We start from the raw sequence: 16943 nt of genomic DNA on the forward strand, positions 1-16943 counted from the left end.
CTGTGTCACCAGCTGGGAGAGGCCGTAGGCCAAGGCGAAATCGTAGGCAGCCCGACCCGGGAGGTCAGTGGTTCTGGACCCCAACCACTCTTGGTGGTGAACGTTAAAGTCTCCAAGAACCACCACCTCCGCAGATGGGTACTGCTCAAGCACGCGGTTAGTCCCCTCTTGCACATGCTCTATCAGAGCTGAACCTGCATCACTGCTGTGGGACCTGTACAGGCACGCGTAGACTCGGGTACGACCCCCGTGATCTACGCGCAGCCACAAGAGGGACAGGTCCCGTTGTTCGAGGCTTCGTAGACGGCGACAACAGACATCAGCCCGGACGAATACACACACCCCGGCTTTACGCAGGAAGTTGTGCTCCAATACGTAGCCGGGGTATTCAAGGTACGAAGTATCATCCGGAGCAGATATCTGCGTCTCCGTCAGAAAAAGGAGGGCAGGCTGCGCCGTCTCAAGATGGTGGTGTACGGCGTCGAGGTTGCTATGTAGACCCCTTACATTGCTGAAATCCACATTAAATGTGGAATGGGGAATCGCCGACAAAACCCTTTTCCTTTTTCGAACTTTCATTATTTTTTTTTATTTTTTTTGGAGAGTGGGATTGGGTGGGGTAGGATGTTCGAGGCGAAATCCTGACAATACCTGAATAAAGCGCGGAGCACAGTACGTGCTCGACCACGGGTTGCGTGAGCGACTGACGCAGGGCATGGAAGGGCCCCCAGTCCACCCTGCGTGCTTTTGAACTCAGCTTTTGAAAGGCAGTTGCCTTTCAAAAGCTGAGTTACATGTCTTGCCGCTGTTAGCGTCCAAACTTAATGAACTTTCCAAAGGCATTGTCAGTAGAAATTATTTCAATCAAACACAAAATCAAAAATGTTAATAAATTCATCAAACAAAAAAACATTATGAAACTTTCTTTGTCCATAGGATTTACTGATACTTGGAGCCGGCGGGCACGACAGTTACAACAAAAGAAATGACACCGTTTTTCCATTCCTTTAGATTTGTGTAGAGTTGAACTGTAATGGATTATTAGAATTCGAGGTATAGGCCTATCGCGATAACTTCCTTGCTTTCCAAAGCGATGGAGCGAATAATAAATATACAACTCTTGAAGTATCTTGAAGATCGCCAGCTGATCAGGGACCGACAGTACGGTTTCCGTCACGGTCGCTCAGCTGGCGATCTTCTTGTATACCTTACGCACAGGTGGGCTGAAGCCTTGGAGAGCAAGGGCGAGGCTCTTGCTGTGAGCCTTGATATCGCGAAAGCCTTCGACAGAATTTGGCATAGGGCACTTCTGTCGAAGCTACCATCTTACGGAATCCCCGAGGGGCACTGCAAGTGGATCGCTACCTTTTTGGATGGGCGGAGCATCACGGTCGTTGTAGACGGTAACTGTTCGGATACCATGACCATTGACGCAGGCGTTCCACAAGGTTCGGTGCTCTCCCCCCCGCTTTTTATCCTGTATATCAATGACATGCTCTCTATGCGGATGACAGCACGGGGGATGCGCGATATATCGGCCGTCAGAGTCTCTCTCGGAGCGTGGTGCAAGAGAGACGATCAAAACTTGTGAAGTGGAGAACTCTCTGGGGCGAGTCTCCGAATGGGGTGAATTTTACTTGGTTCAATTCAACCCGTTAAAGACACAAGTTTGCGCGTTCACTGCAAAGAAGGGCCCCTATGTCATGGCGCCGCAATTCCAAAGAGTATCGATGTTCAGTTTCGGAGTCATTTGGAAGGCAAAGCCAAGTTGGCGTCCAAAATGCTGGGAGTCCTCAACAGAGCGAAGCGGTACTTCACGCCTGGACAAAGACTTTTGCTTTATAAAGCGCAAGTCCGGCCTCGCGTGGAGTACTGCTCCCATCTCTGGGCCGGGGCTCCCAAATACCAGCTTCTTCCATTTGACTCCATACAGAGGAGTGCCGTTCGGATTGTCGATAATCCCATTCTCACGGATCGTTTGGAACCTCTGGGTCTGCGGAGGGACTTCGGTTCCCTCTGTATTTTGTACCGTATGTTCCATGGGGAGTGCTCTGAGGAATTGTTCAAGATGATACCGTCATTCCGTTTTTAACGCACCGCCCGCCACCGGAGTAGAGTTCATCCATACTACCTGGAGCCACTGCGGTCATCCACAGTGCGTTTCCAGAGCTCTTTATGCCACGTACCATCCGGCTATGGAATGAGCTCCTCTCCACGGTGTTTCCCGAGCGCTATGAGATGTCCTTCTCAAACGAGGCTTGTGGAGTATATTAAGCGGTAGGCAGCGGCTTGGCTCTGCCCCTGGCATTGCTGAAGTCCATAGGTGACGGTAACTACTCACCAGCAGGTGGGCCGTATGCTCGTCTACCTACAAGGGCAATAAAAAAAATTCAGCGCTAAATCGAGAAACGTACCTGGACATCTTCGGTCTTTTGATATTTTTCAGTCTTCAATCTCTCCTTGCTGACGGGTATGTGGGACTTGACCGACAGCTGTGGCGGCGGGCTGGGCAGCTCCCGGTCCGCTCCCGACGGTTTGGGCGACATGGCCACCACCTGAACCTGCTTCTTTTTCTCCTCTTGTTTGATCGGAGTCGAAGTGGACAACGGCTCCTTGTCACCAAACTCAGAAGCAGAAAGACGGGACTGAAAATTCAAGAAGTCATTCGGATCTTTGAAGATTACAAGTGTACCTTACTCTGTACCGTGCCAGCGATCGATTAGTATCGCGAGACGGACACGGGTCCACTTATCAATACGTGGTGTCGCACCCTAATCTTACTATACATATGCACCTATTCTTGTGTTTTAAATTTCATTACCACGCTGGTCATTACCTGCACAGTGTCTTCAACTTCAGAGTAAATTAGTTCCTCCGGATGGTTGTCAGCGGTCTCGAGCGGCGCGGGCTGGTCGCCGGGCCCGTGGCTGCGGGAGGGCGGCGCGGGTCGGTCGCCGGGCAGCACCTCGTCGAGAATCAAGTACTCGTTGACTTGATCTCGGTGAAGATTCTTGTGCTCCTCGATCCGCTTGACGGCGAGTTCGTAAACTAGAGGATGCTCAGCGGGTTCTTCGTCCAGCGGTGTCGGCGGGGGAGTGCTCGTGTACCCGTCTCGTTCCCCTTTCTCCGTATTGGGTATGAGGTCGGGAACGTCTTCCACTTTCATAGTTTTGATGCTTTCTTCGTTACAACTTTTCTTACGTTTGAGAATACCGAGGGTCGGCTCCATCCTCTGGTCAAGCGTCTTGACCTCGACGACGAAAGTCTTGGGTTCGGAACCGAGATGGACGGCATGGCGGTCGGCCTGCTCTTCTGGTTCCGACTCGTTCTCGGTGTCATATATGACGTCAACGGTCTCCGCGCTCTGCGGAATGAACTCTACGACGGCGTCCGTGGCCTCGAGCGGGCAGAGCTCCGCGGGCTCCGCGGGGCTGACCGTGGCTTTTACTATTTCAAGTTCTTTAACCGCGACCACGTGACACGGAGTTGACTTCATTTTGGGCGGCTGTGCCGTTTCTTCTTTGGGTTCTATTTTATTTTTAGAAATCTGAGTGAAGAGTTCGCTGTCCTTAAGTAGATTAAACGTACTGCTGTCTTTTGTAGGCGTGTCAAGAGTGTCAGGAGCGTGGGGAGCGTCAGGGGTGGAGGGCGGCGACCCCAGCAGCGAGCTCACGGAGCGACGGTCCATGGAGTCCGCGGACATGGCGCTGCTCACGCTGTCCGACATCGGACTCTCCGACTTTCTCCTCGTTCGCTCGAGAGAGGACCCTCTGCTCCTGCTGCCCCCCTGTTTGATCTCTTTTTTAATGGGCGCCGGGCTCTTGAGCGCGAGCGGTATTTTAGACTTTTTAAATTCGGGCTTGTCGGCCTCGGGAGCGTCGGCGGGGCTCTCCAGCCGGCGCTTTATGGTATCGGTTACGTTCTCGTATGGGGGCGGCGCGGGCCCCGCCTGCAAGCACAAACCGAACTGTATCTGTGGCGGAGGAGGTTATTGTGTTACGGCACACGATATTTACAGCGTTAGTCCGAAGGCGGCCCTCCCAGGGTGGATGAGATGATGGTTGCGAGATGATCCCAAGCGACGCGGTGATGAGATGCGACAAGCGTGAGTCCGCCCCCCCGGCCCCCCCCCCGGCCCCCGCCGACTGCCGGCACCTACACGTGTGCCCGCGCCCGGCGGCGTGCGTGCTGACAGCGGTGTTGGAAGCAAACCCCGGTTGTGCACCTTCCCAAGGCTTTTGTTGGCGCGACTTAAATATTTTTTTAAATGAAAAATACTCGAACTCGTCTCTGATTAGTTTTGAATGAACGAAGAAATGTGCAGCGGACCTCACGAAGTTGCAAGCCATATAACAATTCCACTTACCGTGATCTTGTCGAGAAGCTCCTCCCAGCGGGCGGCCAGCGACTGGTCGCGGAGCTGCTCCACTTCCTCGGCTCTGGCTCGGAGCTCGTTCTGTAGAAGACAGAGCTTGGCGTCCGTGATGGTGTCCGCGGTCTCCAGTTCCCGCTGGATGTCGTCCAGGAGCGTCTGCAGTGCGCCGAGCCGGTCCGCAGGCTGGTCCTCCGGCTGGTCCCCCGGCTGGTCTCCCGGCTTGTCTCCCCGCTTCTTGAGTCGGTCCCAGCGCTCGTTGACGCTGTCGACCTGCTGGGTGAGGGTCTGCAGGTAGGCGGGGTCGCAGTCGGCCGCGAACTCCCGATAGTTGGCGTTAAGTTTGTCGCGGAGGGCCTGCATGCGCGACATCTCGAGCTCGAGGGTCTGCGGGCGCAGGTCGGGGCCGCGCAGCCAGGAGTCCAGCGCCTGCAGGTCGCTCTGGATCTCGCGGGAGGTGAGCAGCGCATTCTCCAGCTTGGTCTTGGACTCCGTGATCTGCGCGCCGAGCTTGTTGTACAGTTCCTTCAGGGCATCAATTTTCTTCGAGAACTCGTGGGGCTCGGGGACGGACTTCTCCTCGACCATCTTCCTGCCCGTTTTTATAATCGTTTCCACCTCTGACTTCATCTCGCTCAGGGTGCGGTAGAATTTCTGTATGGAAAAATATATTTGATAAGAACTCGTGTAAATTAAACGCATCTCGAACTGCTACTCTTCAACGTACGAGCCATTTATACAGAGCGACGCTCAACGCTACGAGCAGGTAGAGACAGTCCCAGCACATCGCGCGGCGGGGCGGCCGGCGCCGGACTGGCGGCAGCCCGGCGGCAGCACGCGAGCGACACGCGGACGTACGAATGCGCGTGGACATTACATATTAACGATTAGATAAAAAACAATAATTCTCAATGCACACTAAGAATTTTATTCATCATTATCAGTTGAATTTCATTTGTCCCTTTACTACGACCCCAAAAATATCTACACCAATAAATTTAACGGAGTTTGAAGACTACATAAGTATGTAATGTTAAATTTGATGAATTAATTCACAAATACAATCGATAGATCCAGAGGGCTCGTCCGCGCGGTGCGTGTGCACTAATCCGCGCGGCGGCACGCGACGCTGCGAGCCCGACCCAGCTTCATACGCGCTCTTTAAACCGGACAATATATTTTACTTGTCAACTGTTGTCATGACATTAATACTGTGCATGTATACGAGCAAGTGCATAGTAGTAGCCGTTTAGGTTATTAACTTAACATTAACGTATGATCACTTTTGTTATAAATAAATGAAGCCGGAATTGATATGTAAGGTTTTATAGACTGCATAAACTACAATGAGAATCAAGAATGGTTCCATGATTGACCAGTTGAACGCCTCGCGATGGGAAAGGCCGGAAGTTCAAGTATTGTATTGTAGATTCAATTGAATTCAAACAATGTGGGAGCTTCCTACCGGAGCCCTATTTATTGGTCAATCGAAAACGTTTGAATCTAGAGTAATCGGAACAAGTCGTGAGCTATCGACAAAAGAGTGGGAGGCTTTCTGCGCATCGTACACTTAGGGTTTTTTATTTATTTTTATTGCTTAGGTGGGTGGACGAGCTCACAGCCCACCTGGTATTAAGTGGTTACTGGAGCCCATAGACATCTACAACGTAAATGCGCCACCCACCTTGCGATATAAGTTCTAAGGTCTCAAGTATAGTTACAACGGCTGCCCCACCCTTCAAACCGAAACGCATTACTGCTTCACGGCAGAAATAGGTGGGGCGGTGGTACCTACCCGTACAGACTCACAAGAGGTCCTACCACTAATAAACATAGGGTAAAGTTATATGGATCACTCAGGCATTATCTTTTTTATTATTAAATTAACTTTGTTAAATTTGGAATTTGAAAATTTTGATAGTTTTGTCCGAAGTTTCGCTCGTATTATAGTCAGAAATAACCCTATTTATAGCCGACTTCCAAAAGGTTATCGATTGATTCATTTTTTTGTAGAACAGGTATGTTGTCGAGTTTTTACCACTAATTTGTTTTTCCCATGTGGCGACGGATATGGAAGAAATACATGAAATTATATTATAAAGCTTTAGATTTTAGATGATTTTCATTGATTTCTCTGGTGCCCGGGAAATTATTTGAATAATATGCCTAAACCTATTCCTAATTTATAAGCTTATAAGAAAATCTTACAGCTACTTTAGACAAGAACTACGAAACTTCTAAGGAATTTGTTAACTTATCTTTTTGAACGAGTATTGCTCAATGTTCTAGACAAAAAACAAATAACCTAAACTTTTACTAAAAAGTTTATATATGTATTTGTGGTACTAAATGTACATTTATCTAAAATACATTATCCATAAGAAGTTGGTGCCTGGAAGAATAAATGAAGTTGATAAAAAATGTATAGTTAATTTTTTAACCATATATAATACACCTAATATTTAAGTTAATAAAATTGGACGAAAGTGTAGTTTGCTGCAGCGGTGCGCGTGTACGACACAGGGAACCAATCACAGGTAAGGGCACGTGACGCGACGCGGGGAGATCCAATCACGTAATCCATATGGCGCACCATCCCGTTTGTATCATAACCCCAGCCGGGCCTCATTCTGTAGCCGGCTCTAACGCAGGTTCTGAATCTAAATGAACACAATACATCTTTAAGATTTTTCCCAATTATAGCGTATGTTCTTCTACTTATTCCTCATTATGTGGGGTACATCCTCCCCCTCCCGGGCCGCGCCTCCGGTACTGCGCGCACTGCGATGGTTCGTGTTTTAGTGTTCTTTTAATTCATCCGTTACTGGTTCTATGATTTGCATGTTATTACTACAAGCACACAGCTGTAGGGAGCGGGGTCGAGAACTCACCAGACAGGTGCGCAGCTGCTGGCGCACGGCGTCGGGCGCGGCGGCACACAGCGGCAGCGCGGCGGCGCAGTCCCGGGTGAGCGCGGCCAGGCGGCTCGTGGCGGCGTGCAGGCGCCCCGGGACCGCACCGCCCCGCGCCTCCGCCGCCTCCAGCGCCGCCAGCCGCGCCGCCACGTGCTCCAGCTGCTCCGCCAGCCGCGCCGCCGCCTCGGCGCTGCCGGCCGCGCGGTACCCCTCCACCTGCGCCGCCACGTGCGCCAGCCGCTCGCGGTGCTCCCGCAGCTCGGCCAGCAGGCGGGGCGGCGCCGGCGGCTGCTGCAGCCACTGCAGCGCGCGGTCCAGGCACAGCTCGGAGCGCGCCGCCGCGCCCGCCGCGCCCTCCAGCCGCCGCGCCGCCTCCAGCGCCTGCCGACCGACCACATCCTACACTGCACTCGAGGGGCAAGGGGACAAGAACAAGAGAAGGGAACGAGACGTAAAATAAATTATTATCTAATATATAAAATTCTCGTGTCACGGTGTGCGTTATTGAACTCCTCCGAAACGGCTCGACCGATTTTCGTGAATCTTAACGTGCATATCGGTTAGGGTTGAAAATCAATCAACATCTATTTTTCATCCCCCTAAATGTTAAGGGTGGTCCGCTCCGACCCACCCCTGAATTTTTATTTTTATTTTTTAGATAAAAAATTTTGTTTTTATTTTTTTATGATACAGCATACAAAAATACATACAACCCTAAAGTTTCACCCCTCTACGATCAACCCTTATTTTTTATTTGTTAATTATAAACTTTAATTTTTTTGGCAAGAATTTCATTTTTATTTTTATTTTGTCATGAATTAGAATAAAAAATCTGATGTTACTCTCAATTTTTCATCCCTCTATGATCAAGCCCTATTTTTTATTTGTTAATTATAAACTTTAATATTTTTGGCAAGAATTTTTTTTTATTTTGTAATGACTATATTATTATTACTAAACTATATTACTTTTATTTTTCACTCTTATACGATCAACCCCTATTTTCCCATCTCGTTTTTTTTTTATTCTATGCACAGATCCGCAGCAAGGTTGCAAGATGGCAATCAAATATTATAATTATAGTACGATAAATTCTAAAAAAAAAAAAAAAAAAAAAAAAAAAAAAAAAAAAAAAAAAAAAAAAAAGGGATGAGGACGAAGTCGGTCTCCTGTCTTACTCACTATATATTTTATCAGCCATGTTTTTTTGGTTTTATTTGTGTATCAATAGTATGTTGAGTAGGTCTGAGAACTAGACTGAGACTGTCTATTTTTCATACCCCTAAGTGATAAGGGTTGTCCACCCCAAACATAACTTTTTTATTTTTAGTTTCTGGATTTTTATTTTGTTATAATGAGGTATTATGTGGTTGAATGAGATTTTTTTTTCTACACTAGAATTTCCCTAGAAATCTTATTTAAGGCAATACAACGTTTGCCATTCAGCTAGTATTATATATGTAAAGAAAAAATATAATTTTCTTTAATTCAATTTCCCGCGCATCAATCATCATCGAATGAGTGACATGACAAATCAATGAATTTAATTAGCTATGGAAAAGATAACCTAAAACGCATGAGACTCGTGATTGTTAATAAATTAATATTTAAAGTTTAAAATACTACTTAATTGTGATTCAGGAACTGACATTGTTAATAATAACATTAAATGTCGTTTCTTTTATTACAGGTATGTAGGTTTTTGTAACGTAATGAGTAAATACACACTCTTATTTCGTGTACCTAATATAATGAACAATAAAACTTTTATTACAGAGAAACTCAATTGTGTTTGACTGACTGTGTCGTTCTAATCACAAACATATTGGAAATTACCTTATATATATAATTGTTTTATATATAAGTTTGTAGTCGGCATTGCGCCGCGTGTACCTCGGCGTGCAGGGAGGTCCACCGCTGGGTGACGCTGTCCACTTCGGCCTGGATCCACTTGGGCATGATCTGCGCGTCCACGAGCTGCCGCCCGATGTCCTGGATGCGCGACAGGCGCTCGTCGCTGTGGTTCTGCAGGTAGTTCTCTAGCTCCTGTGACACACAATTAATTGTACACAAATAATAACTTTATCATATTATTACACAAGATTCTTTTTCGGTAGACTTTCCCTCGGAAATTACTAATGAAATGAATTGCAATCCAGATTGTTATGTTAAACATTTAAACTTATAATTTCTTTGGTTGTAATTTGTTTTGTGCATCAATAAAGGAAAAAAAAAAAGGAATAATTAACGCAATACAAACTGTAATTTAATAAAATGTACTGGGGTTGCAAGTGCATACCCCTGTATTGTAAATGAGTAAGGCGGGCGGGTACACTAACGCTGAGCTGGTGCGAGATGTCCTCCGCGTCGGCGGGGCGCAGCGCGGCGGCGCGCGCCAGGCGGCGGGCCAGCGCGTCCAGCCACGCGCGCTCCTGCGTGAGCCACGCGCGCAGCTCCCCCGCCTCCAGCCACGCCTCCGACACCACTCTGCCGCACGCACACGTTAGCTTCACGCAAACCGCTTGCTACTTTGCTTGAAAATTATTAGTGACGACGGCGACACATAATTTGTATATTAAGTATATTTTTTTAAATAAACTTCTTAACTTTTAATTGTATTTTATTTATAACACCTAATACACTTCACGAATTCCTCTCTTTTCTTTAACTTTCTTCTAAGCACACAGGCTTAAACATTAAAAAAATAATAATAAAAAATTAAATTAAATTATATGCGGGAAATAAAAGTGGATTTTTTTTTGTTGCAATGTGTGCTATGCGCGAAATTATCCCCCCTACACCAAAACCTTGCCTTACGTGTCGCTTACTATATTAAAAAATAGATTTTAAATTAAGATCTCAAATGTATTATTTTCTTGGAATAAATAATCTCAAAAACACTTGTTTACAAAATGAAATGAAATTTCATTGTAATCGCAGATCACAGGTCAATCATTCGATTCGAAAGTAGCATGCGACTATTGCGACTTCTTGTTTCTAAATTTTAATTTAAAAAAAAAGTTAATTAATAATTTCTTTTATTTACAAAAAACATATGGTATTTTAATTTACAATTCGCCTGTTCGACTTTCCGAGGGATGATTATTAAAATAAACTTGGATTAGAAAAACTTGTATATTAAAGTAAAAAATCAATAATCTACGATACCAGTGTCACTTATGACAAGGGTATCATGACAACGGATTTGCGTATTACAGCGCTCTCTAGTGACGGTTTTAGGAGTTGGAAGAAACAGGGTGAACATTCCGCCCACCATGAACTACAAAAGTTCATAGCCAACAATGAGGCCATCAAATTTTACATGTACAATTAACATCTCCATGAAACCGTAACATCTTAACCTAATAGTAATCAATAAAGAACTGCTCAACATGAACTAAATATAAACTTACACATTAAAGAAACCATAATAACGACAAAGTTCAGTCAAGGGTTGCTTTTAAACAGTTCGTACTTACTTACAACTAAACAATAACAAAATACTTATTAGCTGATGCATCCAAAGATACATTTAAGTTACATACATTCATGAAATATCTACAGTTATTCAGGTAAGTAATGTTAAAAAGCGATAGGCAAAATGCAAAGTTTGGAGACTGGTCTTACAATTTTAGATTTCTTACATTTGATAGTACCCTTGTGACTTATCTGGAAGTCAGTATGCTCTGGTACGACCATTCGATACATCTTAACTATGTCCGCTGCGAAACATATAGGATAAGTACGCCATTTCATAATTATGTGTCGTAACTCTGGTTGAAGCCTTGGACCTACCAATAAATCATTGTTCAATGACTTGCCGCTGGTACCCTTACACGAAGCGTCGAAAACAACGCCGACCTTCGTTGTACTTTTGTCCTCGCGAACAACCAACTGCATGATGAGGTAGATAAACGCATCCTGGCTTAGCAGCTTCTTGTTTGTCATTAATTACTTCTATATGATTCATAGCCAGGTGGCTACATTTATTACCTTGGATTATTCTTGCTTCAAGAATGGATTATTTTCAAGTTTCTTCTTGAGCAAGTGGATTGTTGTCGCGAAAAGGAAGACCTACAACATAACGACCCAAACTGTCCCTAGTTGTAGTGGATTCAAAGTATCTTTCGAATAATGTAAGGAGTATCCCCACTAACTTAAACTCGTCCCGACAGGATCCATCCCAGCTGTGTATTTTGAGCTGTCAAGGTTCCAGGTGGATTTCTCAATATGCCTTCTGACAAAACCTGACCATACACATCAGCGCCCAGTAGAAGATCTATATTGCTTGGTGTACCATATCCTGGATCAGCCATCTGCAATTGCAACAATACCGGCCAATCCTGAAATTGAATTTGCTGTGAAGGAAGAGTGGATGTTAGGCAGTTTAAAACATAGGCTTGAACGGGATAGCTAAAAGAGTTATATGTGGACTGTACTTTAAATTGAACCATATGTTTTACTGAAATACTAGATTTTTCTCCTCCTAAACCAGATATGGTACTTAGAACTGGCAACCTTCAAAGCTGCAAAAGTTGAACTGCGTGTTCACTAATAAACGAGGCTTGAGAGCCCTGATCCAACAATGCCCTAAGTGTGTGATACATACCCTTGTTGGATACATAAACTAATGCGCTAGCTAACATTACTTGACTACTTGATCTCATTTCACTGTTAGAAAAATGGCTGACAACACGCTCCACGTGATCCGCTGCCTGCGGTTCTTGTGCTGGCTCCCGCTGTTGATTAGTGGGCTGACTAGGACCCGCCAGGGTCGGATTGTGAGTGCCGCCTTCCTGGTGCAGCAGCGAGTGATGACGTTGGCCACAGCACCGACAAGCCGTGCGTCGTTTGCACTGTGTTACCGAATGGTTAGCTCCGAAGCAATTGAAACACAGTTTTCTCTTCTGGATGAAGTCCCGGCGATTCCCGATGGCTTCTTGTACAAATTTCTTGCATTGATAAAGCAAGTGATGTCCCGAACAGAATGGGCAGGATACAGACGTCGTCACGCTGAACACCTTCGGTTTATCCGCTGCATCTTTGCCTCTAAACTCTCTTCTTTGGTTTGGTTCTAAAAACTCGAGTGCTCGATATCTTGATTCCAGGAATGATTGGAACTCGCTTAGTGTAGGCAATCGATCAGCCTGTTCGCTTAGTTTTTGTTCCCATTGTTTCTGGGATTCATTATCCAATTTTATTGTGATGAGATATATAATCAGGATGTCCCATGTCGATATAGGTATACCAAGGTTAGATAAAGCGTGCAAGCAATCATTTGTCGTATCGAGTATTTGTTTAACACCGTTGGATGACTCTGAAGATAAAGCCCTTTGGCCCACCAGCCTGGCCAGAATGCTGTTCGCGATGTAACGTTTGTTATTGTACCTTTTGTTTAATAGCTATATTCGTTATTTTCGCATCCCAATATAACATTCTGGTGATTTTCTTCAAACTAATCAGTGTTGTTCCAATAATTGCAATCTCGTTTCGATATATTCCCTTGTTATTCTAGACGCAGGTGACTTTTTGAAATTAATCTTTGCCTTAAATATCTTATTTTGAATATCGGTTTTTTAATATAACTGTCCGGGCCCATTCTTCACATTCACTAGTACTTAGCAACGAAATAGTTTTGTGTTAATTACGGTTTGTAACATTCTTTGCACTTAAAATTGTTGTTTATCATTAGTTGTTTTCTTATCTGGCTCGTATTGGACCATGTTCGACTTTCCGAGGGATGATTATTAAAATAAACTTGGATTAGAAAAACTTGTATATTAAAGTAAAAAATCAATAATCTACGATACCAGTGTCACTTATGACAAGGGTATCATGACAACGGATTTGCGTATTACAGCGCTCTCTAGTGACGGTTTTAGGAGTTGGAAGAAACAGGGTGAACACGCCATTTGAGATTTCAATAAATTGTTTTAATTATAATTAAATTCATTATATTAATGTAAATTTTTTAACCGCCCGCGCGTGTGCGTCCGTGTGTGCCCGCGCGTGTGCATCTGTGTGTGCCCGCGGGTGTGCATCTGTGTGTGCCCGCGCGTGTGCGTCTGTGTGTGCCCGCGCATGTGCGTCTGTGTGTGCCCGCGCGTGTGCGTCTGTGTGTGCCCGCGCGTGTGCATCTGTGTGTGCCCGCGCGTGTGCGTCTGTGTGTGCCCGCGCGTGTGCATCTGTGTGTGCCCGCGCGTGTGCGTCTGTGTGTGCCCGCGCATGTGCGTCTGTGTGTGCCCGCGCGTGTGCGTCTGTGTGTGCCCGCGCGTGTGCATCTGTGTGTGCCCGCGCGTGTGCGTCTGTGTGTGCCCGCGCGTGTGCATCTGTGTGTGCCCGCGCGTGTGCGTCTGTGTGTGCCCGCGCATGTGCGTCTGTGTGTGCCCGCGCGTGTGCGTCTGTGTGTGCCCGCGCGTGTGCATCTGTGTGTGCCCGCGCGTGTGCGTCTGTGTGTGCCCGCGGGTGTGCATCTGTGTGTGCCCGCGCGTGTGCGTCTGTGTGTGCCCGCGCGTGTGCGTCTGTGTGTGCCCGCGCGTGTGCATCTGTGTGTGCCCGCGGGTGTGCATCTGTGTGTGCCCGCGCATGTGCGTCTGTGTGTGCCCGCGCGTGTGCGTCTGTGTGTGCCCGCGCATGTGCGTCTGTGTGTGCCCGCGCGTGTGCGTCTGTGTGTGCCCGCGCGTGTGCATCTGTGTGTGCCCGCGCGTGTGCGTCTGTGTGTGCCCGCGGGTGTGCATCTGTGTGTGCCCGCGCGTGTGCGTCTGTGTGTGCCCGCGCGTGTGCGTCTGTGTGTGCCCGCGCGTGTGCATCTGTGTGTGCCCGCGGGTGTGCATCTGTGTGTGCCCGCGCATGTGCGTCTGTGTGTGCCCGCGCGTGTGCGTCTGTGTGTGCCCGCGCGTGTGCGTCTGTGTGTGCCCGCGCGTGTGCATCTGTGTGTGCCCGCGGGTGTGCATCTGTGTGTGCCCGCGCGTGTGCGTCTGTGTGTGTCGACTTTCTTCTGTGGGGCACCCTGTATAATAAGAATTTAATTTTTCATTAAAATAATATTCAACTTAATATCAAAATCATATGAAATACTTTTGCTTAGTTATTGTTCTTTATGTATTGTTTGACTGGTGGAACTGTACACTGACCTGTGGCGGTCGTACACTCCCGAGGTGACGAGCGTCCAGCGCGCGTTGAGCGACGTGACGCGCCGCGCCAGACGCCCCGCCGCGCCCTCGGCCGCCACCAGCACGTCGCTACCTGCCGAGCGCCCGCACGGTCACGCGGCGCCGCAGCACGCGCCCGCCGGGCACCGCCCGCGAGCTGCGGCGCCGCCCGCACACTTAGTATATACGTACTCTCTTCGTTCAGATTCCTGAAGTCCTGCGTCTTGTCGTCGCACTGGTCCTTGAGCGTCTGGAAGCGCACCTTCATCTGGTAGAGCTCCGTGGTGTCGCTGATGTTACATTCCTCTTCCTTCGGTATTTGCTCTTCGATCTGCTGCAGCCACTCCTCTATTTCGTCGATTTTACGGAACACTCGTTCGGTCCTCTCCAGCGCGCGGCGCAGCTGCTCGTTGTGCTGGCGGGCGCGGGCGACGGCGGTGCGGAGGTGCGCGCGCAGGCGCTCGGCGTCGGCCCGCACGGCGCCGGCGAACGTCTCGTCGCAGTCTTCGAGAATCTTTTCTTTTAGAGTCTCGATGTTGTCGAGCTTCGTTGTAAAAGTTTCTGTTTGTTCGTCGAATTTCTGAAAAGTTAGAAGATGACGTAACAGTCCAGGGGCGACTGCGGCGGCGCGTGCGGGGCGCGGGGGCCGCTACTCACGTTGCTGGCGTCGAGCAGCGCCTCGAGCGGCTCCAGCTCGCCGACGGGGACGGCGCCCCGCTCGTCCATAAACCGGTCCAGTTCCGCGAGCCACTGCTGCACCTCCCGCGCGCCCTCCTCTAGCTCTAGTACCAGCTTCAGACCTGTTCGAAAAGTCGATTTATGTTGGGTCTTTATCTATGAAATAGTCGTTTAGTATGCCGAAAATTATAGCCATTTTTTTACTATGTTCAAATTTGATCAATCGAAATATGCACACACACAGCATCGACGCTCGTCTGCTCATGCAATAGTAATTTTTCAATGACCTTCTTGAGGAGGTCTAATCTAATCTAACCAATCAATAAACAAGGAAGTGAATTTAAAAATATAATGGTATATTTTTTAAATAAAATTCATTAGAATTTAGAATGTATCGCCAGCGGCCGCTCCCTACCGACTCACCGCTCTCCAACTTATCAATCTTCTGTTGCAGGATGGTTTTGGTGTCTTCGAATCTGGTGACCAAGTCCTCCAGGCTGCTCCTCAGACTGAGGTCCTCGAGGCTCCCCTTGTCGCAGTGGGCGCGTCTGTCCCGGGCCACGTCGTCGCAGGCGCTCTGCAGGTCGAGCAGGTCCGCGCGCAGCTGCTGCAGCTGGCGCAGCTTGTCCCGCATGGAGTCCGGGTGCGACAGCATGGCGTGCTCGGATATGATCTGCGACTCGATGTCCTGCACTTTCGTCTGCAAGCTCTGGAACCGGTCGCGCCTCTCCGGCGACTGCTTGAGAGCCAACTTGAGCTGCACTTCCCGGTTGGTGAGGCGGAGCACCAGCTCCTCGTACGCCGCGTTGGTTCGTTTGATGTCCTCTTCGATGTCGTGCTTGCGAGGGCTCGGCAACGGTTTGGTGAGCAGGATTATTGACTGAGCGTTCAGCTCCTTGAGCTTCATCTCGTGCTGCTTCACGTGACGGATCTTATTCCGGAGATGAATGAGCTGATTGTTGGAGGGCGCGTCTCGCAGCATCTTGTCCTCCCAAGCGCGCACGTCCTCCAGCTCCTGTCGGAAGGCGCCCAGGTTCTTGTACAAGTTTTTCATGTCTTCGAGTAGATTGACCAAGTTTCTCAATTCGAGGACGGTGTCTTGAATCTTCTCCCAGCGCCGTTTGAGCCCGTCGATGGTCACGGCGTGCTGCTTGGCTTCCTCTGCAACCAATGACCACAAGACGCTGTGAGTACCGACGCGACTCCGCGCGGGTGGCGCCGCCCTCAGCACGTACCCTGCAGCGCCGGGTCCCGCGCCAGTCGGTCGTGTATCTCCTGCACGTGCTCGAAGTCGGCGCGCTGCACGTGCAGCTCGGCGTGCACGCGCTGCAACACGTGCTCGCAGTCGGCCGCGCCGGAGCCCGACGTCAGCTCGCGCTTGCACTGGAACGGGATCAAGGAAGGACGTACGGACCCAAACTACAGTTTTCGACAGCAATTACATAATATTTTCTTTTAACATTAATCACTTAAAAAAAACGCGGTGATCGATTTTCGAACAAACTATTTAGATATAAGTTCCCGCGCCACCGACTGCGGCGGCGGGGCGGCCGCTCACCCGCTGCAGCTCGGCCTCGGCGCCGCTCGCCCAGTCGTCGAACGCGCGGTACCCGAGCTGGAAGTCCGCGGCCTTCGTCTCCAGCCGCGCCTTCTTGTGCGGCGAGTCCTCAGGGTCGGCGCTCACGGCGCTCGCGGCGGCCTCGGTGGGTCCCTCCACTGGAGAGTCGGAAGTTGCCTTCGAGTCGATGTCGAATTCGAAGCCGAGTTCTTGGATCTGAGGACGGCGTCCACGTTAGCAACCGGGCTGCGCACGCCGGACCCACACAA

At 48.6% G+C, this 16943-nt stretch overlaps 1 protein-coding gene across 7 annotated transcripts in view; it reads right to left on the reverse strand.

Moving 5' to 3' along the window:
- Positions 1 to 16943, reverse strand: part of LOC114251819 (dystrophin, isoforms A/C/F/G/H) — a 480975-nt gene that overhangs the window by 426433 nt on the left and 37599 nt on the right. For 6 of the 7 annotated variants that reach the window (XM_089728894.1, XM_089728893.1, XM_089728897.1 and 3 more), the window contains 12 exons: positions 16675 to 16890; positions 16352 to 16499; positions 15540 to 16277; positions 15096 to 15238; positions 14631 to 15018; positions 14421 to 14532; positions 9627 to 9774; positions 9181 to 9333; positions 7264 to 7668; positions 4367 to 5026; positions 2837 to 3949; positions 2415 to 2645 (listed from right to left, as the gene is read on the reverse strand). In XM_089728894.1, coding sequence (XP_089585020.1) covers positions 2415 to 2645; positions 2837 to 3949; positions 4367 to 5026; positions 7264 to 7668; positions 9181 to 9333; positions 9627 to 9774; positions 14421 to 14532; positions 14631 to 15018; positions 15096 to 15238; positions 15540 to 16277; positions 16352 to 16499; positions 16675 to 16890 — 4455 coding nt within the window. The remainder of the gene's footprint in view (positions 1 to 2414; positions 2646 to 2836; positions 3950 to 4366; positions 5027 to 7263; positions 7669 to 9180; positions 9334 to 9626; positions 9775 to 14420; positions 14533 to 14630; positions 15019 to 15095; positions 15239 to 15539; positions 16278 to 16351; positions 16500 to 16674; positions 16891 to 16943) is intronic. The other variant, XM_089728899.1, reaches the window with a different exon arrangement.

Source organism: Bombyx mandarina, chromosome 07 (genome assembly GCF_030267445.1).
Source record: "Bombyx mandarina strain Sakado chromosome 07, ASM3026744v2".
In the NCBI taxonomy this organism is placed as follows: Eukaryota; Metazoa; Arthropoda; class Insecta; order Lepidoptera; family Bombycidae; genus Bombyx; species Bombyx mandarina.